Source organism: Sorex araneus, chromosome 2, assembly GCF_027595985.1.
Source record: "Sorex araneus isolate mSorAra2 chromosome 2, mSorAra2.pri, whole genome shotgun sequence".
Taxonomy (NCBI): domain Eukaryota; kingdom Metazoa; phylum Chordata; class Mammalia; order Eulipotyphla; family Soricidae; genus Sorex; species Sorex araneus.
In genome coordinates, this window is record NC_073303.1 from 238,847,155 (window position 1) to 238,874,343 (window position 27,189).

Below are 27,189 nucleotides of genomic sequence, written 5' to 3' on the forward strand. Positions count from 1 at the left end.
TCATCGCCTGTGGATAAGCATGTGATTGGTCCTTTTGCTGCTGTCCCGGAACCCCTTCCCGCACTCCGGGCAGACATAAGGCCTCTCCCCAGTGTGGGTCCATCGGTGCCTACGCAACCCTGAGCTATTGCTGAAGTTTTTCCCACATTGCTTGCAGTCATATGGCCTCTCCCCGGTGTGGGTCCGGCTGTGAATACGCAGGCCCGAGGAAGAACTGAAGCTTTTCCCACACTGCTCGCAGTTATAAGGCCTCTCCCCGGTGTGGGTCCGGCTGTGCTCACACAGGTTTGAGCTACTTCTGAAGCTTTTCCCACACTGCTTGCACTCATACGGTTTCTCCCCGGTGTGGGTCCGGCTGTGAATACGCAGGCCCAAGCAAGAACTGAAGCTTTTCCCACATTGCTTGCAGTCATATGGCCTCTCCCCGGTGTGGGTCCGGCTGTGAATACGCAGGCCCGAGGAAGAACTGAAGCTTTTCCCACACTGCTCGCAGTTATAAGGCCTCTCCCCGGTGTGGGTCCGGCTGTGCTCACACAGGTTTGAGCTACTTCTGAAGCTTTTCCCACACTGCTTGCACTCATACAGTCTATCCCCGGTGTGAGTCCGAACGTGCTGAAGTAGACATGAGCGAGTCCTGAAGCTATTCCCACACTGCTTGCAGTCATACGGCCTCTCCTCGTTGTGGGTCCGGCTGTACGTACGCAGGTTTGAACTAGTGCTGAAGCTTTTTCCACATTGTTTGTAGTCATACGGCCTCTCGCCGGTGTGGGTCCGGCTGTGCTCACGCAGGTTGGAGCTAGTTCTGAAGCTTTTCCCACACTGCTCGCAGTCATATGGCCTCTCCCTGGTGTGGGTCTGGCTGTGACTATATAACACTGAGCAAGTCTCGAAACTTTTCCCACATTGCTCGCAGATATAAGGCCTTTCCCCAGTGTGGGTTCTTCTATGACTGCACAACGCTGAGCAAGTCTTGAAGGTTTTCCCACACTGCTCGCAGACATAAGGCGTCTCCCCAGTGTGGGTCCATCGGTGCTTAAGGAACACTGAGCAAGTCCTGAAGCTTTTCCCACACTGCTCGCAGTCATATGGCCTCTCCCCGCTGTGGGTCCGAGTGTGTTGAAGGAGAGACGAGCGAGTCCTGAAGGTATTCCAACACTGCTTGCAGTCATACAGCCTCTCCCCAGTGAGGGTCCAGCTGTGCTCATGCAGCTGCGAAGGAGTCCTGAAGCTTTTCCTACACAGTTCACAGGTGAAAGGCCTGACCCCAGAGTGGAATTTAGTGTGGGCGCGCAGCATAAAGGGATACTGGAACCTCTGTGGGCACTCAGGGCACGTAAAGGGCCTCTTGAGGTCAACATGGTTCTCGGCATGGCCCTGCAGGTATGTGGGGTAGCAGGATCCCTTCCCACAGAGCTCACACACATAAGGCATCTCATCTTGGCTCTCCCTGATGTGACACTTCAACAGTTTGGTGACATTGAAGGTCTCCCCACACACTTTGCATTCTTGGAATGTTGGTCTCCAGGTGCCAGCCACCAACAGAGGGCATTGCCTGAGGGCCTCTGAGGTAGGAGAGGGGGTCTCCTCAGTGGCTGGGCAGCAGATGCCCTCCTGAACAAGGTCACGTGGAAGAGAGCTGTGGGGAAGTGTTGGGCGTTGCTGGGGGGAAGAACATTCTGCAGAAGAAGTAGCAGGATTTTGGTGTGCAGTGAGGCTTTGAGTTCGCCTCGAGGTTCCTCTGGCTTGTGCAGGAGTTTCATGATCATAACCGAGACTGTTTGTCAAGACGTATCTGCCAATAATGAGACACAATGAGTAGAAAAGCAAGATCATCCCGACAGCTGAGTCCACAGGACACTGGGAGAGCGGGAACCAAACATCATGCTGTCCCGGACCCATCCCCTGCACACCATCAGGTCCCCCGAGCCCCCTCAGGAATGAATCCTGAGCATAGGACCAGAGTCAGGAGTAGGAAATGCTCACAACACAAAATAATAAATGAATATCAACATTCAATCACCAGCCTTGATCATGTTATGTTTTGGTTTTTTGTTTTGGGGGTTATTTTTTTCCTCCTACTTTGGGGCCACACTATGAAGTGCTCAGGGTCTACTCCTGGCTGTGGACACAGGGATCACTCAGAAGCAAGGCCTTGGAAACCAAAAACCATGTTGGAGATTAGACCCTAAGCACTGTACTATATCCTGAGGCCTGAATGTAGGGCATTTTGGATATTCCTCTGAAAAAATGCTTGATTTATCATTCATCAAAGCCTTACATGCAGAGCCCCGTTTTAAGCATGTAAATGGTGGGGTAGCATGGGGGGAGTTGGAGAAGGGACTTTTCTCCGAGAAGGATCCTGGGTGGAAACCACTTAAGAAGCCAGTGGAGGCTGCCAGCCTTGCCCCAGGACCCTCACCTTGCATGACTCAGGTCACTCGGACCCCACAGTCCCGCCAGGAGAGATTGCTGAGTGCAGAGCCAGGAGTCAGCCATGCTCATCATGGATGTAGTAAATAGAGGAGGCCCACGAGGGACAGTGTGAAGGGGACACTACTCAGTCCTGCACTAGTTTGACACACTGGTTTTACTTCAAAAGACATTGGAGACTCCCAAGATGTTTTCCGCCACCCCCCTCCCCAACAAAACCCTCTCCCTTCCCCCCTCGGCCACTTCACTCACTTCTGTTGTCGTTTCTGTGTGTGCTGCTGGTCACTAGCATCAGGGAACATCTGCTTCTCTCCCAAATGATTGCAGGAATCATTGCTCATGAACTCCACAGTGCTCTCATCACTGAACAACTTATTCTCCAAGACACGCCCAAGAGCACCACTGTCTTTTCCTGGAGAGAAACCCTCTGGAACAAGCAGGAAGACAATTCAGTCCCCAAAGAAGACTGTGGGGAGGGGTAGAGGAATAGGACAGCTGGGATGGCACTTGCCTTGGACACAACTGATCCGGGTCACTCCCCAGTACACAATAGGCTGCTCCAAGCAATGCCAAGCCCCAGCCCTGAGCATCACCAGGTGTGTATATCAAAGAAAAAAGATGCTCTGCGGGAACAAAAAAGAACTGGAATAGGACTGATGCAACTGGTTTGCTTCAACAGACATGGAAGCAGCTGCCTTGAATGAGGTGGGTCAGATTCCCGCACCCCACAGTGTCCCTTGAGCATGAACAAGAGTGTCCCTGCAACGCCAGGTGTGGGGCCTGTGCCCCCAGGATGAAGCTCCAAGGTAGCACAATGCCTGGCTTGCTCCTGGCCCCGAATTTAATCCTGAGCACCAGCTCCCTCACCCAGCACTATGGGGTTCAGCCCAGGGACCCCCAATCATTGGGGGGACCAACCAGCAACATTAGGATCACAGCAAGAGCCAGAGGTGCAGGCGGTGGCCCTGACACCCCGCTCTACTGGTGTGGCCCTGAATCAGAGAAAAGGCAGTTAGGCTGAATCCGTCTGCCTGCCCAGGAATGTCCCGTTCCTGGGCTAGGGTGCCCATAGACAGGCCCCTCCTTCCCTGCAGCCCTGTTCCATGGCCCCATCGGGAATGTGGGCAGCAGACTCCGTGCCCTGAGCTGTGGGAAAGGGTCGTGCCTGAGCCTCACCCACGAAGGTCAGGTGCCTGCAGGCCTCCAGCATCACGTCTCTGTACAGGCACCTCTGAGCAGGATTCAGCAAAGACCACTCGGCCCGGGTGAAGATCACAGCCACGTCCTCAAAGGATACTGACTCCTGAAACACACACAGATGCCAATCAGACAGGTCCCTGTGCATCCCGGGGGAGTGGGGGGCAGCGGGATTTAGGTGGGCGACATTAGGATCCTGGGTTTTACTTTAATCTACTTCATTTATTTATTTATTAATTTATTTTTGGTATCTGGGTCACACCCAGCAATGCACAGGGATTAATCCTGGCTCATGCACTCAGGAATCACTCCTGGCATTGCTCAGGGGACCATATGGGATGCTGGGAATCGAACCTGGGTCAGCCGAGAGCAAGGCAAACGCCTTCCCACTGTGCTATTACTCCAGCCCCTACTTTAATCTCCTTTAAACAATCAGGGTCCCCACGGGGAACACCAGGATGTGTGCAGAACACAGAGCTCAGTAGAAAGGGCTGAAAGCCATGAACCATGACAGCACCCGGCCAAGACACACAGGAAAACTCTGAGGGGACTTTTCAAAAGAGTGACAAAGGGACGGGGCTTCAGCCAAAACACAGCATGGACAACACTCGTCTTGCACATGGCCATGGCGGACGTATATTTGATTTCTGGCATTCTTAACGTTCCCTGAGCACTGTTAGTAGTGATCCTTGAATGCAGAGCAAGGAGTAAGGCCTGAGCATCTCTGCGTGTTACCCCAAAAGCAAAAGTGGGAGTGACAAGGGGAATCTTTGTTCAAAAAATGTGGAAACTGACAGTGGCCTTGTGACTAGCCCTTCCCATTCACCCCCAAGAATTGGTGGGTGACCTAACTGCATCATGTGGGGAAACCCACTTCACATTCCCAAGACCTAGACCAAAATTCCTGTTATAAAGTGATGCCTAAGAGACGCTTCTGTGGTCGGAGACATAATACACTATGTAGGGCGTTCACCTTGCACGCTTCTGACCCGAGTCCAATTCCCAGTATCCCATATGGTCCCCACGAGCACTGCCAGGAGGAATTCCTGAATGCAAGGCCAGGAGTAACCCTTGTGCATCACGGTGTGACACAAAAAGCAAATAAATAAATAAATAAATAAATAAATAGATAAATAAATAAATAAATAAGAACTTAAAAAAAAAAGGAAGCTTCTGCTCAACTCCTCAGACCCCAGAGACTCGCTGCTCAGACAGATAATTCTGGGCAACCTGCAGGATTCCCTAAAGGCCTGGAGAGATACTGTTGTCTGTCAAGGTAGCATCAAGGGGCCTAACAATGGCCAACAGGAAGACTTGCTTATGGGTAGGAGCAATGACAGAGTGGGAAGGGCGCTGGCATTGCATGCTCCAACCAGGTTCTATCGCCAACCTCCCATTAGGTCCCCCAGGACCCCGAGCCAAGATCCCTGAGCTCAGAGTCAGGAGTCATTCTGATGTAGGTTGGCTGGCAGATAGGGAAGGCCCCTCCCCAGGTGATGACAGAAAATTTCCTTGGAAGTAATTGCATTGAAGTTGCAAAGGCCATCCTTGCAGGGAAACAGGAATTTAGATTTGGTAAGACCCGCACCTATCTATAGCAACAAACCCAGAGAAGGTCTGAAAGACATAAAAGGCCAGGAAAGGAATTTCAAAGAAGACCACCATCACTCCCAACTCCTTGGCAACCGTCTTAGCAATGGAATTTTACCTAGGTTGAAACCCCACAGGGGGACAGTTTGGAAAACCTTCATAGAGGCCACCTTGTACAAAGGAAGGGAGCTCATAGGATGTCTGAGCCCAAAAGCTGCCTGCCCCCACTTGCCCAAGCACACACGGTGCCTGAGCACATGTGTCCCCAGCATCTCCCCTCTTGAGATGTGGATTTTCATGCTTTCCTGTCTAATGCTGGGATGTGTGTAGGGGCTCTCTCTGGCTTTGGAGAAGCCTGGGTTCTCTCTTGAGCGCTGTTTCTCTCCGCTCTCTCCCACTTTCTCTCCCTCCTCCCCTTTGAAACCTTCAAATAAAAACTGTAATTTCACTGAACTAGTACTCCTGAAATTCCTCTCTGCAAGATGAGACAGGAATCCCGAAACCCTGGGTCCCGGGTGGCAAAGGAGGATGGGGGAGATAGTGACTGTCTTTCTCCTCCCCGCTTCACATAAGTTCCTTGTGGGGCACACCGACAGCAATCCGTAAAGACTTCTGTGGTTAAATTTATAGAAATCAACCACAAAGCACTAATGATTCAACCTTTCTGTCTGCATTATGAAAGTCCTCATTAAGAACACCCAAGGCAGGGCACGAACAACTTCTGGGTAAAACCTCTGGACTTAACCTTGAGAACAGACTCCACCTACTTTCCTCGGCTTGTCCTTCCTTGATTCATACTCCTCATCTGCCTGCCATCACACCTTAGCAGCAGAACTCAAGGGGTTCAAATTGGGGGGCGGGGGTCACCACACAGGTGAAACCCACCCATAGGCTGACTGGCATGGAAATCTCAGCCACTAACCAGTATAAAAGCTGGGAAAAGAGAGGAGGGGCAGATAGGACAGAGGGGATGCACTTCCCTTGTATGAGGCCAAACCAAGTTCCATATCTGCCATCCCATAGAGGCACTAGGACCCGGCAGAGGTGATCCCTGATCACAGAGCCTGGAGTCAGCCCTGAGCACCCACCGTGTGAGGCCCAAAACACAATTGTCATCATAATTATCATCATAATCATAAAAAAGAAATAAGCCCAAACTCACCATCTTACTTCAGCAGGTTGGTGGTCAGGGAACAGTGGATCTGGACATATGAAGAAGCTACATGGGGGAGCTTCCAGATTTGCTGCAAGAAAAATAACAAGTATGTTAGTACCATGGAGGTTTCACTCCAGAGTGGGTGGGTTCTTCAGACTGATCTGCAGACAAAATTCAGATGCTTAAAAGTTCATCAATCTTTGGCTGGAGCGATAGCATAGAGGATAGGGTGTTTGCTTTGCACGCATCCAACCCAGGTTCGATTCCCAGCATCCCATATGTTCCCTCAGCACCGCCAGGAGTTATTCCTGACTGCAGTACCAGGAGTAACACCTGTGCATCGTCAGGTGTAACCCTACAAGGAAAAACAAAAGTTCATGAGGCCTGAGCCAGAGTAGAGCGAGGTCACCGGTTTGATTCCCACATCCTATAGGGTCACCTGAGCACCACCAGGAGTAATTCCTGAGTACAGAGCCAGGAGTAACCTCTGAGCATTACCAAGTGTGGCCGAAGCAAAATGAAACAATCCAAAAAAAGTTGTTCACTCTTAAGTACCCTGAAACAGGTTAATGGAATTGTCTTGCGGACAAATGGGGAGGGTTCGATTCCCATCACCCCACTGGGTTCCCATAGCCCTGCCAGAAGTGATCCCCGAATACAGAGTCAGAAAGAAGTTCTGAGCATTGCTGGTGTGACCTCCCTCGACCCCCCCCCCAAAGTAGAAAAGTTCATTAGGGTGCCAGAGCAACATCACAGTGGGTAGGGCGTTTGCTTTGCGTGCGGTTGACCCAGGTTCAATCGCGAGCATCCTAGAGGTCCCCCACGCACCGCAAGGAGTAATTTTTGAGTAATGCCTAAGCATCGCTGGGCGTGAGCCCCCACCTCAAAAAAAGCAACTTCATTAAACTCCTCAGTTGTTGGGTTCACAAGCCTCGGGTATGACGTCACTCATCCCTCTCCCCGTTTCCCACTCCAAGACTCCACCCTCCCTCACCTGGTCTCGATTGCTTCTTCCTGACCGCCTGGTCTAATACCTAGGCCGTCTTCGCGCGCCGGGCAGTGCTTCTGGATCTGTAATCTGTTTGCCTTATCGCTCCTCCACAGGACTCGGTGGCCACGCGGGTCCAGCGCCAGGCTTGACGGAGTTCAGGGGGCCAAGAGCCGGTTCAGGGCTGGGGCCTCTTCAGCAGCGGTTTTTTCCCCGCCCCCACCGCCGATTCCTTACCTCTGATTGGATGACGGTGAGAGCGGGTGAGATGGAAAGGGCCAATCAGATGCATTTTTGATTACCTGTCGCCCCGCCTTTCCGCTTTCACAGGCTCACATTCTTCCAAGTCCTTTCAGATATCAGGTAGGATAAGGCTTAAGGAGTAATGCTTAACGTCCAGGAAAACATCCAAGCAGGCTCTCCTAGATGCTGCTGAGATCCCACACCACAGCCAAGGGGCCTTTCCCCTTGTTGGACACGGAGCAGGGCAGGAGCAACTCCATCGTTCCTGGTTCCTGTTTCACGTTTTGTTTTACTTAAACCTTTTTGTTTTTCTTAAAACCTCGCTTCACCCCCCCCCCAACCCCCCGCCTCCCATCAGCAAGAGAAGTAGAAGAAATGTCCTGCAAACTCTCCATGGCAAATAGTTTATAACTGCTATTCACTGTCTATAGAAGCCACCAAGACACAAGCAGGGTGTGTAGCTGCCAGAATGTTCTGAAAACGTGTCTAGATCACCTATCTGTAACTCCTTGTTTGTACTATTTGAAAGTAGGTTTTCTTCTCAATTATGAAATTTGCATTTTCATTTATGTTTTTGAAAAAATTCATCAGTGTAGGCTATGATAGAAGCACTGACTAAAATATGTTAAATATGTGACTTTTCCCTTGTTCAGGGTCTTGCTCGGGCCTGCGTGCCTAAATCTTGACCTCAGGTAGGCGACTTAATAAACTCCGCCTCTGTGTTACATTACTCGCTGAACTCTTTGTGTGGGTTCGGAGTGTTAGGGCATGGTTCTGGGTCTCCAACCACCGACAAGGACCACGCAGGAATGCAATCAGCAAGCGGGTGTGAGGAATTGGCCCAGAACAGACCGTAGGAATTAATTTAGCTTTCTCAATGTGAAGGACTGGCCCAGGTCAGACCACAGGACTCTTTTTACAGGAGCCCACCTAGCAGAATAACTTGTTTTTCTCCCCTGAGCAAGGAATTTGGATACAGGTGCCCCGGGTTGCAAGAAAGGTGGTTGTCAGACCAGATAACCAGATGCCTCTCACAAGACCATGTCACTAGACCCATGACTGCCCCCAGAGCCGGGACATTCCTGAATACTGGCTCGAATGCTGATCTCTAAAACCATAGGCTAAGGAGTGATGTCTTTTTAAATAGATTGGTTAAGAAAGTATGTATTATTACAAATCTATTGGCTATGAAAGGTGCGGGCTCTGTTTTAACAGCCGGTGAAGGCCTATATAAGATCTCTTTTGGAGAAGCTCGGGGTCTTGCCTCGCACACAGGACCTGCATGTCGCTGTGTAGGTATGCACAATATTAGCTAACCAGTGTAATAAACCACCTGCTTGCTAATTGGATTCCTGTGTGGTCCTTGTCTGTGGTCGGAGATCCAGAACCGTGCCCTAACAGTGAAGAATCAGTTTCCTCACACATTGTTCTGGGATGAGAGCTGCGTCAAGTGGGAACCTAAGACACTTCTCAGAATTCTCTGGGGGAGAGGGGGTCACACTAGGCAGTGCTCAGGGTTTACTCCTAGCTCTGCTCTCAGGAATCACTCTAGGACCAAGGGACTAGATGGGATTCCACGCATCAAAACCTGGTCCGCTGCGTTCAGGGCAAGCACCCCCCTTCCCCAACTCACTATTACTCCAGCCCTGAATTTTAAAATAACTGGGACCAAAGGGTTGCTTGCAGAGAATACGGTAGCACACTCCTCTTCACCATAAACTGTTGCATGAAGGTTCGTGCAGTCGCAAGTGCTGATGACACGGGATGCTGAGACAAGGAATTCGGAAGAAATGTATGTCATGGTGGGTCCAGGTTCTCTCTGACTCTGTGACCAAGGTAGAGAGCTCAGTAATCTCCTTTTATTGATCATGGTACCTCTAAATGGCACAATACAGTGATGTCATCAATGGCATCAAGAGAAGTTACAGAAGGAACATTGAGGTAGCAAAACATGCATTATTTCCTTGCATCTGAAGGCCAGTAATATTGGCCTCTGGAAAGAAGATACAAAACCAAAACCTCAAAACCTTTCTTGAGGGATAAGCACTTGGATTTACATCCCAAATACAAGGCTGGGCAGGCACCTGAAATCTACATCTCAAACACTAGGCTGGGCCAGAGCCAGCAATCTACAATGTCAAGGATTAGGCCTAGGTGATCAGGTCAAAAATCAGACATGAGATCTGCATGTCAAAGACCAGCCAGGCTTCTCTGAGAAAAGGAAAACTGCCCCTTTCAATATACTGAGATTATTTTCTGAAGGCAGCTTGAAGGGGGAAAATGGTTTTTTTTTTTTTTTTGGTTCACACCCGTTGATGCACAGGGGTTTCTCCTGGCTCTGCACTCCGGAATTACTCCTGGCAGTGCTCAGGGGACCATATGGGATGCTGGGTATCAAACCTGGTCGGCTGTGAGCAAGGCAAACTATGTAAACGACTCAAGGAGAAGAGAAAAACAATATTTACAAGTCAACAGAAGACAAAAAAAGAAGTACAAATAAACACAGAGGAATGGGAGCACTGTCATGGGAGTAATCCAATAAACCTAAACTACCTGAGGCTATATTATCCTACACACACAGGTCCTTTCTCACTTTTTTTTTTTTTTTTTTTTTTTGCTTTTTGGGTCACATCCAGCAATGTACAGGAATTACTTCTGGCTCTGCACTCAGGGGGTACTCAGGGGACCATAAGGGAAGCTGGGAATCGAACCCGGTTCAGCTTGTGTGCAAGGCAAATGCCCACCCATCTGTGGTATTGCTCCAGCCCCACCTTTGTCACTCTTTTTGGGGCAGAAGGCCTGTTCCCAGTTGTTCACAGATGTCTGGTGGGGCGTTGTCTGAGAGGTGGGGATATGGCTCCCAGCACTTGCCACTGTAATATTCCCAGGGAACGGGGCGGGGGTGGGGGTGTTGAGCTATATTCTAAGGCACTACTTTTGCCCCCCTGAGTGCCTCTGCTGCCTGTGGATGTAAGGGGGCCTGCCTATGCGCATCTCTGTGTGTTTCAGGAGTCGGTATCCTATGAGGACGTGGCTGTGAACTTCACCTGGGCCGAGTGGGCTTTGCTGGACCCTGCCCAGAGGCGCCTGTACAGAGACGTGATGCTGGAGGCCTGCAGGCACCTGGCCTTCGTGGGTGAGGCTCAGAGGTGACCTCTCCCTAGGGCTGAGAACACGGTGCCTCCTGCCCTCTTTCCCAATGGGGCCACAAGATGGGGCTGCCAGTAAGGAGGGGCCTGTCTGGGCACCCTGGCCCAGGCGCGGGGCTTAGCCGGGCAGGCAGACAGGTCCATGATTAAATGCCTTTTCCCTGATTCGGGGCCACACCTGGATAAAGCTGGGTGTGAGGGCCACTGCCAGCTCCTCTAGCTCTAGCTGTGACCCTAACAGTTCTGGTTGTTCCCCCCAGTGTTAGGGGCCCCAGGCTGCACCCAGCAGTGCTGGATGATGGAGGTGGTGCCCAGGATTATATTCTGGGCTACAAGCATGCCGGGCACTGTGCTAACTTGGAGCTTCTTCATGGGGGCACAGGGCCCACACAGTTATTGAGTGCTGGGGTTTCTTTGTTTTTTTTTTGAGGGGGGGGGTTTACACCAACTGTTTTCAGGGCTAACGCCTGACTTGAGCAAAGGGATCACTCGAAGTGGGATGGGGGCTTTATGGGATACCAGGGATTAAATTGGGGTCAGCCACGTGCAGGATAGGTTCCCTAACCACTGTACTATCATTCCCGCTCCCTGGGGTTTCTGAAAACAACTTTGAGGGTTTTTTTTATCTGGGGTTTTGGGAGACCCACACCCGGCGATGCTCAGGGATCACTCCTGACAATGATCAAGGAACCCTATGGGTGCCGGGGATCTAGCTTAGATTGGCCGCCTGCCAGGCCAGTGCTCCTCCGCTGCCCTTTCTACCTGGCCCCCGCAATTTCCTGATATCTGTTGTGCCTAGTGAGGGGTGACCCTGGGTTGTCAAAATGTCTCATCTCACACCTGGGTCCTGATGCTGCTGTTTCGGTTCATTGTGGGGAGTAGTTGCTGGAGGTCAGACCTTCCAGCACTTTCTAATCTGCATCCATTGGGTCAAAGCCAGAGGAACTCAGTCTAACAAACTTGTTTGTTTTGTTTTAGGTTACACCCAGCAGTGCTCAGTTGTTATTCCTAGCTTTTTGCTCAGGACTTGAAAGGCTGCCTTGGCATGCTGTAGGATCTCATCAGTCTCTAGGAGAGCCTGTTTGGATTTTTCCTGAGCCTTCTGCTACCTGAGGTCAGAAAGGACTAGGAAGGATGTGAGCCAGTGGGAGCAGAAGGGTGGAGCACCAGGTCATCTAGGTCCATCTGACTGGCCCTTTTCTTCTCATCTGCTCTCACCGTCATCCAATCAGAGGTAGAGAATGGGCAACTGGGGGCGGGGAGATAGCAGCAGGCAGAAGAAGGCCCCAGGCCTGAACCTGCTCCTGGCTCCCAGGGCTCAGCCCAGCTTGGCTCCTGGACCTCCAGCGCCGTCAGCTCCTATGCAAAGGCTCTAAACTAGACAGATTCCAAATTAGGAAGCACTGCTCGGAGCCCGAAGATGGCCTAGGAATTAGACCAGGTGACCAGGAAAAAGTAATCGGGACCTGGTGAGGGTGGAGTTATGGAGCTATGGAGTGCACCATCTTGTGGCATTTCAGCGTAACTACCGCGACTCGATTTTCCCATGCTTAAGCCTTCCAGCCCTCTGGAAGGCATCTCTGTTTATTCTCTCGCCCCTGGATATGGGAGAAGTGAATCTCTCTGCCTCAAGCAATAAGGTGACTTTTCGTTGCTAATAACAATGTTGAACATTGCTGCCTGACCCCCATTCCTTATAGCCCAGGGATCTGTAATAAACATCTTTCAATTTTTCCTGGAAGTTGGTTAACTCAGGTGAGTGTTGTAGTGATAATGATGGCCACTTTGAGTTACACATAGATTTGGTCAGGAACATGTGGGTGACTCCTCCCCAGGTGAATGGTTGCTTGTTTGTCATCAAGAATATCATGATCCACTGGTGAAGTAGTAGTACAGTGGGAAAAGCACTTGCCTTTCATTCAGCTGACCCGGGTTTGATCTCTGGCATCCCTTTTGGTCTCTGAGCACTGCCAGGAGTGATTTCCTGAGTCCAGAGCTAGGAGGAATCCCAGAGCATTGCTGAGTGAGGCCCCAAAACAAAAGTAGGAGAATATCACTTATGATATTCAAATATGATAGAATATCCGTATGCTTCAACAGAATTAGGGCAACATGTCACAGCAGTAGTTAAGGTTGTTGTAGCTGAAAAACATCTTCAGGTACCTCTATAGCTAAGTTAGGAAAATAAACTTAGGTGCCAAGGTATAGTATTTTCAAATCGAGTGATGATTATTGAAGGGAAACAAGGGGAAATCCTTGGGCATGAGACGAAGTGTGTGCTACAACATATCAGCTGCCAGTGAAAGAGTGCAACCTCTCTTGATCCAAAGCTTGGAAAATAACTGGGGAATACCTCAAACTGGATGGTTAAAAAACTGTTCGTGTGGGGCCAGTGCAAGTAAGACACTTCTCTTGCACATGGCTGACCTGGGTTCAAAGCCTGGCATCCCACAGGGTCCACAAAACCCTGCAGGAGTGATTCTTGAATGCAGAGCCAGGAGTCAGCCCTGAGCATTGCTTCGTGTGGCCTGCAAATTTTTGCATCAGAGCAGAAGCTTAATAAAGTGAACTTGGGCTGGAGCAGCAGGAAAGGCTCTTGGCTTGCACAAGGCTGACCTGGGTTCAATCCCCGGCATCCCATTACGGTCTACAGCCCTGCCAGGAGTCAGCCCTGAGTGCAGAGCCAGAAGTCAGCCCTGAGCATTGCCAGGTATGCTCCCCCCACCCTAGATTTTTTTTTTTTAAAGAGGGGCTGGAGTGATAGCACAGCGGGTAGGGCTTTTGCCTTGCACGTGGCTGACCCGGGTTTCATTCCCAGCAACCCATATGGTCCACTGAGCACCACCAGGAGTAATTCCTGAGCGAAAAGCCAGGAGTGACCCCTGTGCATCGCCAGGTGTACCCCCCCAAAAAAAAGGGGAAAAAATGAGCTATTGAGTTTGTACAGAAGTCATTCCGAAAAAACGAACCTTCTCAGAAATCCAGAATGAAATACTAAAGATGATCAGATGGGAGGAGACCAATTTCCTGCCTCTTCATCTTGGTTACTGCTTGCTCTGCACCTAGGAATTACTCCTGGTGGTGCTTGGGGAATCTATGAGATGCCAGAGATTGAACCTGGCTCAGCTGCGTGCAAGGCAAATGCCCTACCTGCTGTACTATTGCTCCAAACCCTTAATGGATATTTTCTTTCTTTCTTTCTTTTTTTTTTTTTTGTCTTGGGTCACACCCAGAAATGCTCAGAGCTTCCCCCAAGCTCTGTAGTGTGGGATCACTCCTGGCAGGACTATGAGGCCCCAGTGGGTGCTGGGGATCAAATCCAGGTCATTTGTCTGTAAGACAATCACTTAACTGGTTTAATGGCCTCTGAAAGTGAACAACTTTTGTTTGTGGGCCACACCGGTCATGTTCAGGAGTTACTTCTGGCTCTGCACTCAGAAATTACTCTTGGCAGAGTTTGGGGGTACCCTATGGGATGCCACGGACTGAGCCTGGTTTTGCTGAGTGCAAGGCAAATGCCCTCCACACTGTACTATTGCTCTGGCTCCTTCATTATGAATCTTAGTTACGTCCAAGGGTCTTCAGCAAGCTGCCGCCAGTATGGTAAAACATCGGTGGCTGGTCAACTAGACAATAATCCTCTTAGCTGCTTAGACCTGTGTATCCGCTATTGTGTCAAAGTTTAGAGACGTTAATGAATCTATAATAAATGTCCATTCATAATGAATGTCAGTGTTTTCATTTCCCAGAGGAAAGCATCTTTGTTTATTCTCTTGCCCCTGGATATGGGAGAAGTGAATCTCTCTGCCTCGGGCACTAGGGTGACCTTTCATTGTGATAACAATGTTGAACATTACTGCCTGACCCCCATTCCTCATAGCCCTGGGATCTGTAATTAACATCTTTCAATTTTTCCTGGATGTTGGTTAACTCAGGTGAGTGTTGCAGTGAAAATGATGGCCACGTTGAGTTTGACTCAGCCTGTCATAGTCTGAGTGGAAAGGTTTCCTGTTATAGTCAACCCCACATACCACCACCTCACGTTCTGAGGGTGCCCCAACGCTCCTTTGCAAGGAAGAGGAGGCATGAATATAGGAAGATACAGCTCAGAACACCCCAAGTTGGGGTGAGGGATTTCACCATCAAGTTTGTGATGCTGTTTTGCTTGTATTTGATTTGTTCATGGTTTGGGGGCTACAAACCCAGCAACACTCAGGGGTTCTCCTGGCTCTGACTCCTGCATGGAGAGTCTGTTTGGGACTGTGGGGAGTCAAAGAAAGAACCGGGGTCTTCTGACTGCAGGCAAGAGCCCTAACTGCTCTGCTCCCTCTGGAGCAGCCCAAATGGCCTACTTGATCCTTAATGACCCTATACCTAACACTAAAGCAAAGCAAAGGGCTGGAAATCTTAAACTTGAGAAAATCGGGCCGCGGCAGTTCCTCCGAAATGCCACGAGATGGCTCAAAGGGCTTGAACGTCCCTCCCCAGGGACATTTCTCTAAAAACTTTCTCTCTTGGGTTTGCTTTAATGTTAGGTATGGGGTAATTAAGGATCAAGCACACCGCTTCATCCAGTGCAGCGGGAGCTGAGAGGTTAGAACCCTTGCCGTTGCCTTCACAGAACCGTCATCCGTCTTTTGGCTCCCCATATGGTGCCCCAGTTGCGCCTGGCGGGATTCCTAAGGGCAGAGTCAGGAATGTCCCCTGAGCATCTATGGGTGTGGCCCAAACCGCAAACAAACAAACCAACAAGAAAATAAAAACAAGGGGCTGGAGAGATAGCACAGCGGGTAGGGCGTTTGCCTTGCACGCGGCCGACCCGGGTTCAAATCCCAGCATCCCATATGGTCCCCTGAGCATGGCCAGGGGTAACTCCTGAGTGCAGAGCCAGGAGTAACCCCTGTGCATTGCCAGGTGTGACCCAAAAAGCAAAAAAAAAAAAAAGTAAAAAAAAAAAAGAAAATAAAAACAAGGCCCCCTCAGTCCCTTGATGGCGAATTCCCTCACCCCACTTTGGGAGCTCAGCTGCACCTGTGTAAGTTGCGCGCTTGATCCTTAATTACCCATTCTTAACATTGAAGCAAAGCTAAGGATGGAAAATTTAAGGAGAAACGAGCCTGGGGAGAGACCGAAACTCCCACAGCGCCATCTTGTGACGTTTCACCAGAACTACCGGAGCCCAAATTTTCCCACGCTCAAGATTTCCTTAAGAGAACCCTTTTTTGGGGGCTGGAGGGATAGCACAGTGGGTAGGACATTTGTCTTGCACGAGTTCGACCCGGGTTCGATTCCCAGCATCCTATAAGGTCCACCAGGAGTAATTCCTGAGTGCAGAGCCAGGAGTAACCCCTGTGCATTGCCAGGTGTGACCCAGGGGGGAAAAAAAAGAAAGCCCTTTTTGGTGGCTGGAGCAAAGTACAGCCGGTAGGGCGTGTGTCTTGCATGCGGCCAACCCGGGTTTGATTCCCAGCATCCCATATGGGCATCTGAGCACCGCCAGGGTTGATTCTTGAGTGATTCCCAAAAAGGGAAAAAAAAAAGCCCTTGGGACTATGCAGTGGGAGCAGAGCAGTTAAGGGGCTTGCCTGTAGTCACAGGACCCTCGTTCTCTCTTTGGCTCTCCATACGGTCCCACCAGCAGGCCAGAGTGATTCCTGAGTCACACCCAAGAGAACCCCTGAGTGTTGCTGGATTTGTGTACCTGAAACCATGAACAAAGCAAATAAAAGCAAAACAATGTCAGAGCCTTGATGGCAGATTCCCTCACCCCAACTTGGTGTTTTCTGAGCTGTATCTTGCTGTATCCATGTCCCCTCTTCCTTGTAGAAGAGGGTTGGGTCACCCTCAGAACGTGAGGAGACAGCATGTGGGGTTGAATTTAACAGGAAATCTTTCCACAGGGCTGGGTCAGACAGAGCAAAGCAGGTTCAGAACTCTTCTTGGTCAAAGCAAAGAGAACAACAAAATAATCTAGCCCTGATCGTGGCCGCCAAGGTTCAATCCCAGGTACTCAATCGCTCACTAAACCCTGTGGGTCCACACACTCCCGCCCCACCAAAAAAAATCTTCCATACCAGAGCTCTAATAGATCGAGAATCATTCCTGGAGTAATCCCTGAACATCGTTATCCTCGGCAGGCAGAAATAATGTTTTTAGAATTTCCATGGAAGGAGATTGCCCAGTCTTTTTTTTTTTCTTTTTGGGTCACACCCGGCGATGCACAGGGGTTACTCCTGGCTCATGCACTCAGAAATAACTCCTTTTGGTGCTTGGGGGACCATATGGGATGCTGGGAATCGAAGCTGGGTTGGCTGCATGCAAGGCAAACGCCTTACCTATTGTGCTATCACTCCAGCCCCGATTGCCCAGTCTTAGGCTCATTATTACAGTGTTAAATAAAATTCTTCTTAACCCACCCCCAGTATTTCTGACCGTTGTTACCGTCACCGCAGACATCTGGAGATGCTGGAGGTGAATCTGGCCTCTGTCACCCTCCTCCATGGAGAACAAAGGGCTTGGGACTTCTCATATGTCTAGGAACCCCAAAACTCTCAGGAAGGAGATGGCATCCTCAGAAATGTGGGGGGCTGGGGTGTGGGGATGAGGGGTTGGAGACCTTGTGAACCAGTTGGTTTGAAGGGATGGTCCTGCGGCAGGGCACAGCCTCTCCTGTGTCACCCTGTTCGCTCTCTGGCAGCTGGCTCTGGAGCACTGCTCACTGGGTGTCCCTCCACACCGAGAGTGAGTGGGGTGAGCCCCAGGCAGCATGGACACCCGGACACAGTTCACCAGTTTATTCTCTGACCCAAGGCCCAGCAGGGCGCGGGCAGGGCTGGAAGATGCTGGACTCTCTCATCCCCTCCAGCTCTTGGCGGGTGTAAGCGAGTTGAATCCACCAGAGGAGGCCTCCTCTTGGCCCAGGGATCCCTCGAGAATGATAGTGGCACGTGGGATCCAGGGTCACTTCCCAACCCTCACTCCACCCCTCTCCAGGCCACACCTCCTGACCTGGCTGGGTGATTCGTGGGAGGGGGTTAGAAGCAGGGGTGGGGCAGCATCTGGAGTGGGGCTGAGGCGGTGGGGGAGGGGGCACACAGCTTTACAGGGGTCCCCAGTTACTTCTGGAGTTCGACTTTGGTTCTGACACTTGGGGAACCCCCACCTGCTCTGCTCCCCTAAATGTCAGGGGAAGCCTCCAGCCATCTCGGGCTGACCAGGAGGGAACCCAGTGGTCAACAAGGAGGTCCGGAAGCACCAGAGTTTTGGGGGGATAGGGCAGGGAGGCAGGTTTGGGGGACCCTGTATCAGCTCAGAGCTGGAAGTCCTTTGTATGGGGTGTAGGGGTACTTAAACTTCCAGCTAAATTTTAGCTGTGCCCCCCCCCCCCCACCGAAGACAGGAGGGGAGAGTTTGGAGTTTCCCCCGGGGCTGAAGAAGGAAGGAGATTCCTCTTCTCTGACCTTGAGGCAATTGCAGAAGATAAATAGGGCGGCTGGAGGCCTCAGCACCATCAGTGCCCCCGTGGGGTCTTCCCATCTGTCCCCCCTCCCACGACCCCTGAGACTCTCAGCTACTGAAGCAGACTGGCCCCAGCTGGAAGCCAAACTTCTGGTAGAACTGTCCGAAGCAGGTGTCTGCAACTTCGAGCAGCTGCAGGACGCGTCCTTGGGTGGCACTGAATTCCAGCAGGGTCTAGGCCTGGCCCTTCCAGAACTGCGGGGGTGCAGGCAGGGCGGGTCAGGGGAGTGGGGCACGGACACAGGTACCCCCCTGCGCCCTCCCGTTGCCTGCTCCTCGGACACAGCATCCGTCCTAGGGGGCCCTGAGCGCAGCAGCCGTCATCTGGTTGAGGCCCAGCTCCTGGCCTTTGGCTCCCTGCAAACACAGCGTGGGGCCCTGACCCCCCGAGGCCGCCTCCCGCCTGGTGGCCGAGTTCTGGTACAGTCAGGTGAAGGTCTGCCTGGCGCCAGCGCTCAGCCTCAGCAGGGACAGGAAGGTCAGCTTCATGCTGCTCAGCGGGGCGCAGTCCGTGTCCCCTTAGGAGAACTGCCTGTGTTTGGCAGGAGAAAGGGCCAGCGGGCAGCCAGGGGCAAGAGCTGGCAAGCCCAGGCTCTTCCTCCCATTTGCACTTATTATTCTCTTTGAATACCTGGCGTGCTCAGGGATGACTCCTGGCGGGGTCAGGGGACATATGGGGTGCCCAGGATTGAAGCATGGTCGATGCGTGCAAGGCCAGCGCGTCCCCGCTGGACATCGCAGTGGTCCTGCTGCACCTGTTTTCCTCTAGAGATGCCTGTGCTCTCTCCCTAGCGCATGCTTCTCTCTAAACCTTTCTTTTTAAAATTTTTTTATTTTTTTTATTAATTTGCCGTGAGATACAGTAACAAACATTTCATGTTTGAACTTCGATCATACGGTCACCTAACACCCATTCCTTCACCAGTGCACATTTTCCATCACCCAAATCCCCAGTATTCCCCACCCCACTCACTTTCCATACCTCCGCCCCTAGGAAACCCCACGTCCTGAGTTGCTGCCCTTCTGGATGCTGATCAAGCTGTTTATCGGCCATGATCTCAGAGACTCAGAAACAAAGCTCAGAACCCAGTGGCTTTGGCAGAAATGTGTCCGGACTACGCATTAGGTTTCTGGCACTGGACCACCCCAGGTGGGAATGGGTTCCGTGCCTTGGCCTGTTTCCCCTGGCGGCTCGGTTGCCGCCACCATCTTCTAGAGGCCTAGGGATAACCAGGAAGGGTCCCACAGTGATGAGGAATGTGGAGCCTCATGGGATGGGGGCAGAGCCAGTCCATTCCCCGACCCCACCCCTATGAGGCCCCAACTTACTACCCATGAACGAGCCCTTTGGCTGCTGATCGAGCTTCTCATCGGCCATGATCCCAGAGACTCAGAAACAAAGCTTGGAACACATTTACTTTTAGCAGAATTTTTGGAATTCCAAAATCGTGCGCCTGCAATAGCAGCCCCGCATCATCATATGCAATGCATAATCAGCAATAGAAAACAAATTGTCTAATGTTACCTTTTTGGCAGATCTGAGTGTTGGGGGAAAATCCCAAATAATAATGGTGGGTTTGGTGTCGAAATGTGGAATGTAAGCAAAGTAGAGAGAGAGTTACATAAAAATCGTATGCCACTCAGGTAGGGGGAGGGTTTGGGATGGGGGGGATATTGGGGTTTCTGGTGGTGGAAAATGTGCACTGGTGAAGGGTCAAATGTTTCATCATTTGACTGGTTGAGGAAACTTTGGTACATCTATACAATGGAATACTATGCAGCTGTTAGAAAAAAGGAGGTCAAACTGCTGGGAATATATCCCAGAGAGGCAAAAAAGTACAATCGAAACAACATCTGCACATGTATGTTCATCGCAGCACTGTTTACAATAGCCAGAATCTGGAAAAAACCCGAATGCCCCAGAACGGATGACTGGTTGAGGAAACTTTGGTACATCTATACAATGGAATACTATGCAGCTGTTAGAAAAAAGGAGGTCAAGAATTTTGTAGTTAAGTGGATGGGCATGAAAAGTTTCATGCTGAGTGAAATGAGTCAGAAAGAGAGAGACAGACATAGAAAGATTGCACTCATCTATGGTATATAGAATAACAGAGTGGGAGACTAACACCCAAGAACTGTAGAAATAAGTACCAGGAGGTTGACTCCATGGCTTCGAGGCTGGCCTCACGTTCCGGGGAAAGGGCAACTCAGAGAAGCGATCACCAACTACATTGTAGTCGAAGGCCATGTGGGGGAAGGGAGTTGCGGGCTGAATGAGGGCTAGAGACTGAGCACAGAGGCCACTCAACACCTTTATTGCAAACCACAACAGCTAATTAGAGAGAGAAAACAGAAGGGAATGCCTTGCCACAGTGGCAGGGTGGGGTGGGGGGGAGATGGGATTGGGGAGGGTGGGAGGGACACTGGGTTTACGGGTGGTGGAGAATGGGCACTGGTGAAGGGATGGGTTCCCAAACTTTGTATGAGGGAAGTATAAGCACAAAAGTGTATAAATCTGTAACTGTACCCTCACGGTGATTCTCTAATTAAAAATAAATAAATTAAAAAAAAAAATGTTTCATCATTGTATGACCGAGACTTAAACAAAGACTTTGTAACTACTCTCACGGTGTTTCAATAAAAATTAAAAAATAAATTAAAAGAGGGGTCAGAGCGATAGCACAGTGGGTAGGGCGTTTGCCTTGCACGCGGCCGACCCGGGTTTGATCCCCGGCATCCTATATGGTCCCCCAAGCACTGCCCGGAGTAATTCCTGAGTGCAAAGCCAGGAGTAACTCCTGAGCATCACTGGGTGTGACCCAAAACCAAACAAAAAAAATTAAAAGAAACCTTTCAAAAAAAATAAAACTTTCTAAGTAAGTTTCTATAAAAACTATCTGTGGGGACCCACGCAATGGTACTGTGGGGAGTATGCTGGCCTTGCACACAGCAGACCGGGTTTCATTCCCGACATCCTGTAGGGTTCCTCTGAGCACAGCCAGGAGTAATTCCCAGATGCAGAGCCAGGAATCAGCCCTGAGCATCGCAGGTACAGCCCAAAAAGAAAAAGGAAAAAGAAAAGGAGAAAATGATCTTGCCTCACACACACATACACACACACACACACACACACACACACACACAACTACCATGCAACTTCAACAGCACCACTGTACTAAACCCATATATATATATATATATATATATATATATATATCCTCAGGATCAAGGACATCAAGAGAGCCTTGAAAGTTTTCTTTGTAAGAAGCTACACAAAGAACAGTTGACTCCAGCATGAAAGATTGTCCCTGGCTACAGAGGTCAACTTCAGAAATTGTGCATTAGGAACTGGAGCCATAAGACAGCTAGGAGGGTGTTCTCCTTACATGCAGCCAACCTGGGTTCAATTCCCGGCACCCTTAGGGTCCTCCGAGCCCCACCAGGAATGATACCTGAGGACAAAAAAGAGTGATACTCAAGAATGCTAAGGTTGCTGTTTTGGATTATGTCATTCTGGAGGAGGATGCATAATGTTTGAGCCCGGTGCCTTTTCACTTTACTTGCCCTTGGTTCGTGTGTAAGTTCTTTACGGAGTTGATCCACAGGGGTCTGACATTGTTATGATTTGTGAAAACACACTTTCAAACAAACATGGGCACGTTGCTTCCGACTTTGCTGTTTGTCATTTCATTCTTCTATGGGTATTAGGGGTGTGGCTGGGTGGGGGTGGTGGGGTTGGTGGCATTTATGAAGACTTGTAAATTCTGTGCAGATAATTCTATCATCAGTTACATTATCGATTAGTTGCTTCCAATTGTTACTTTTTGAAAAGTGAAGCAGCTTCCTGCACTGTCAGTGTCACCCCCTTTTCTTATGTTGTGTGTTCCTATGCCTGGCTCTTTGTCTCTAGAAATACCATATTGCTTTGGTGCTTAAACAGCACTCGTTGATTCCCCGTGAGGAAATCCTTTAGCACTTTATTGATTTTCTCAGATTTTTCCTATCAATACATACTTATCCACTTACATTTAACCTTGGGGAACATTCTAACCATTTTTCTCAAAGCAATTAAATTGCTAGTTTCTTGTTTTGTTTTGTTGGGAGGGGGCTTAGGGGCACACCCGGTGATGCTCAGGGGTTACTCCCAGATCTGCATTCAGGAATCACTCCTGGCTGTCCTTGAGGGGCCCTATGGGATGCCAGGGATAGAACTACAGTTGGCTACATACAAGGCAAGCACCTTACATCCTGTACTATCTCTCCAGCCCTTAGTCTAGCATATTTTTTTACTTTTCATTTCCAGGTCTTAAACACGTTAAATTTGATTTGTAGATGCACCTCAAGGTGGCAACATTTATGTTTGTTCCGTTTGGGTTTGGGGGGCCACAGCCTGAGATGCTCAGGGTTTGCTCCTGACAGACTCAGGAAATCATATGCAGTGCTGGGGAAAGAACCCAGGATGGTCACATGTAAGGCAAGCTGCTGTGCAATCTTCCTGGCCGGAAAAATTAGTTACTATTTTGTCTTTTCTTTCAGAGGTAAGTATTGAATTTCTATTAAGATTTTAGTGGATAGAGGGATAGTACAGCAGATAGGGCATTGGCCTTTCATGCCTCCAAATCAGGATCAATCCCCGGCATCCCAGATGGTTTTCCAAAGCACCCCTAGGACTGACTCCTAAGTGCAGAGCAAGGAGTAACCCCTGAGCATTGCTGGGTGTGACCCAAAAAGAAAAAAATAAAGAGATTTTGCTTCAAGACTGAATGCCCTGAACAAGCATGATGACCTATTAGTACATGTATTGCAAATCATAATGCAGAAAAGGAAAAGGAGACAGAGCAAAAAGGAAAGTGCCTGTCATGGAGGGAGGCTGGGGGTGGGGGTGGGGTACTGGGGGATGGTGGGATGGAAACAGGGGACATTTGTGGTGGGCAATGTACACTGGTGGAGGGATGGGTGTTGGATCACTGTATGACTGAAACCCAATAATGAACAAATTGTAATTGTCTTGCTCATAGATATTCAATTAAAAAAATTTTAAGTAATGTGGAGTTCATGCCTGCTTCATTCACCTTAATCAGTGGCTTAATAAATAACAGTGTTCCTACATAAAAAAATATTTTAGGAGCCAAAGTGATAGTACAGTGGCTGGAGTTCATGTCTTACCAGCAGCTGAGTGAACTTTGATCCCCAGGCTCCCATATGGTCCCCCAAGCACTGCCAGGAGTGATTCATGAGCACAAAGGAGAGAGTAAGCCCAGAGCACTGCCTGAGTGGCCCCAAAACTAAAACAAAAATAGTTCAGTTAAAAAATATTGAATTTGGGGACTGGAGGGATAGCATAGTGGGTAGGGCGTTTGCCTTGCACGCAGCTGACCTGGGTTGGATTCACAGCAATTCTATGGCCCCCTGAGCACCGCCAGGATTAATTTCTTTTTTTTAAAATTTATTTTATTGAATCACCTTGTGGAAAGTTACAAAGTTCTCAGGCTTATGTCTCAGTTATACAATGCTAAAACACCCGTCCTTTCACCAGTGCCCATATTCCACCACCAAAAACCCCAGTATACCTCCAACTCCCCAACCCCCCAACCCCTGCCTGCATAACTGGTAAATTTCACTTCAGTTTCTCTTTACCTTGTTTACATTTCATATTTCAACACAACGCTCACTATTGTTGTTGGAGTTTCAACACAGAACTCACTATTCTTCTTGGAGTTTATCCCCCAAAAATACGGCCCGACTGACAAGGAAGCATTTGATAATTAGTTTTCCATTGATGAGAATGAAGAGATATAAAATCGTGTGGTCAAGATAGCGGCTGTGCGGCTTAGGATTTCAGTATTTTAGTAATTAAGTCCAGGGAGATTTATGTTGGAGATTGCATCATTTCCCTTCCTGGGGTAACTGTAGAATTTCAACTTAAGTTAGTCATGTTCTATTTGAGAAAACTGGCTGTTATGTTTTCAATTTCCCCCCTTCCTGGTAGTTACTGACACACAGAAACAAAGAATTATACCAGAATTTCACAATTCTTCCTTCTGGGACTATCAAGGGAGGCAGAATTGCAGCCCCACATCTTCAGCTGCTCCTGTCCACGTGCCTGGTCACTGTCAAATGGAACCTGCTTATCATCCTGGCCATCAGTCTGGACCCCCACTTCCACATGCCCATGTACTTCTTTTTCTCCAGCCTGTTCTTGGTGGACATCTGCTTCATCTCCACCACTGTCCCCAAGTTGCTACAGAACATCCAGGGGAAAAGCCAAACCATCTCCTACAAGGGCATCATCCACCCATGCATTTTCTCATCATCTTTGCCATACTGGACAACATCTTGCTGACCGTGGTGGCCTATGACCACTTTGTGGCCATCTATCACACTCTGCACTACACGGTCATCATGAACCCCAGATCTGGAGGATACTGGGACATGAGCGCCCGAACTCCATACTGCAAAGTTTCTTGGCGCTGCGACTGTCCTTCTGCATGGTACTGGAAATCTCCCATTTATTCTGTGAAATTAATCAAGTGGTTTGACAGGCTTGTTCCAACAGTCTGCTGAATGGCATCGTGCCATACGCCGCCAATTGGGTGCTGGACAGCGGACCTCTCACGGGCATCCTTTACTCCCACACAAAGATTGTTTCCTCCCTCAGCGGCATGGTTTCGCTCAGGGCAAGTCGAAGGCATTTTCCACCTGCGTCTCCCCATGACCGTGGCCCGCTCTTCTACTGCATAGGTATTGGCATGTACCTGAGTGCTGCTGCCTGCCGAAGCTCCTGCTCCAGTGACATGGCCTCAGTGATTTACACGGTGGTCAACCCATGCTGAACCCCTTCATCTACACCCTCAGGAACAAAGACTTAAAGAGGGCTCTGAAAAGAATCCTTGGCACCGGAGTGCCTGAAAGAGCTCTTGTCCCTAAGCTCAGAAAGGCCCATGATGACGAGATGCAGAGGCAGGAAATTGCTCTCCTACCACCTGATCTTCATTATAACTTGAATCTCGATCTCCATTTACTTAGAATGACTTCTGTACAAACTCAATAGTTCACTTTTTTTGTTTTTCTTTTTTTAATTAAAAATATCTGGGACTGAAGTCAGCACAGCGGGTAGGGCATTTGCCTTGCTCTCGGCCAACCTGAGTTCGATTACCAGCATCCCATATGGTCCCCTGGGCATCACCAGGGGCAATTCCTGAGTACAGAACCAGGAGTGACTCCTGTGCATCGCTGGGTCTGACCTAAAGAGCAATATATTGCAATATATTCGGGGGAGGAGCATAACTGGCTTTGCTCAGGGCTGACTTCTGCCTGTGCACACAGAGCTGACTCCTGGCAGGGCTCTGTGGACCGTAATAGGATGCCGAGGATTGAACCCAGGCCGGCCTTGTGCAAGCCAAGAGCCTTTCCTGCTGTTCTAGCCCACATTCACTTTATTAAGTATCTGCTCTCATGCAAAAATTTGGGGTCACACCAGCAATGCTCAGGGCTGACTCCTGGCTATGCACTCAGGGATCACTCTTGGACGGGATCCGTGCATCCTGTGGGATGTCAGGATTTGAACCCAGGTCATCCATGTGCAAGATAAGTGACCTACTTGCTCTGGGCCCACAGGAACATTTTTTTAACCATCCAGTTCAGGGTATTTCCTAAAGTTACTTTCCAAGCTATGGATCAAGAGAGGTTGGACTCTTTCACAGACACCTGAGATTTTGTAACACTCACTCCTCATGCCAAATGATTTCCCCTTATTTCCCTTTAATAATTACTTGATTTGAAAGTATCACACCATGGCACCAAAGTGTATGTCTTTAACTTTCCCCTAGAGGCACCTGAAAATGCCTTTGATTTATAACACCTTAACTCTGCTGTGATGAGTTGCCCTCATTCAGTTTGAGCATATGGAGACTGATATTCTCTTATTTTGGTTTTGGGACCTCACTCAGCGATGCCTGGGATTCCACCTAGCTCTGCACTCATGAAATCAAACCTGGCAGTGCTCAGAGACCATAAACAATACCAGGGATCGACCTCCAATCAGCCATGTGAAAGGCAAGTGATTTCTCCACTGTACTACGACTCCACCACTAGATAATTATATTCTTGAATAAAAACAAGGAACTATTCACCAGGGGAAGAGTCACCCACATTTTCAGCTAATGGGGCACTTGCCTAGCATGCAACTGACTGTTTCAATCCCCAGCACCCCCTAAATTTCTGGGTAAAAAGCAAGGAATAATACCTGAGTACTGCTGGATGTAACCTAAAAGAAAACAGTTTGTTACACCGAGTTTCTCTGACTTTAACAGATTCGAAAGGGTTGGAAGTTCTCACCTCCAGCAACCCAGACCCGGCAGAGTCTGGACTCCCCACAAGAAAGAGAAACAGCAGCATCATGACCAAAGTGCAAGATGGGATCCTTAAGTAATATAGTGAGGATTACCCCTCAGTAGGCACAACAGGAATTCGAAAAGAGCAGGGACCATGTAGAAAGGACAGTGGTGGAGCACTGGCCAGGCAGGCGGCCATTCTAGGCCAGATCCCCAGCACCCATAGGCTTCCCCGACCACTCTCATGAGTGATCCCTGAGCATCGTCTTGTGTGGGACCCCACAACCCCTGAAAAAATACCCTTCAAAGTATTCAGTTTTCAGAAACCTCAGGGAGCGGGGATGCTAGTTCAGTGGTTAGAGAACCTATCCTATGCATGGCTGACCCTGGTTTAATCTCTGGCATCCCATAAAGGCCCCCCATCCCACCACAATTGATCACTGAGCCAGGAGTTAGCCCTGAAAACAGTAGGTGTGTAACCCACCTCAAAAAAAAGTAAGAAACCCCAGCACTCAATGACTTGGGTCAGTCTGCTCCGCCCTAATCAGTGGATCTGGGCTCAGGTTTACCCAGGCCTCCCAC

At 49.6% G+C, this 27,189-nt stretch overlaps 2 protein-coding genes across 2 annotated transcripts; one reads left to right on the top strand and one right to left on the bottom strand.

Moving 5' to 3' along the window:
- On the bottom strand, positions 1–24,547 carry LOC129401809 (zinc finger protein 239-like). The gene is made up of 3 exons (XM_055124681.1): positions 24,435–24,547; positions 752–859; positions 1–586 (listed from the first exon to the last, which is right to left on the bottom strand). Exons 1-3 carry the CDS (start codon positions 24,545–24,547, stop codon positions 1–3), a joined length of 807 nt encoding a protein of 268 aa, XP_054980656.1.
- A 24-nt stretch (positions 24,548–24,571) lies between these two features.
- On the top strand, positions 24,572–25,107 carry LOC101559351 (olfactory receptor 7A5-like). The gene is made up of 2 exons (XM_055124682.1): positions 24,572–24,765; positions 24,831–25,107. Exons 1-2 carry the CDS (start codon positions 24,572–24,574, stop codon positions 25,105–25,107), a joined length of 471 nt encoding a protein of 156 aa, XP_054980657.1.
- Positions 25,108–27,189: the final 2,082 nt, after the last annotated feature.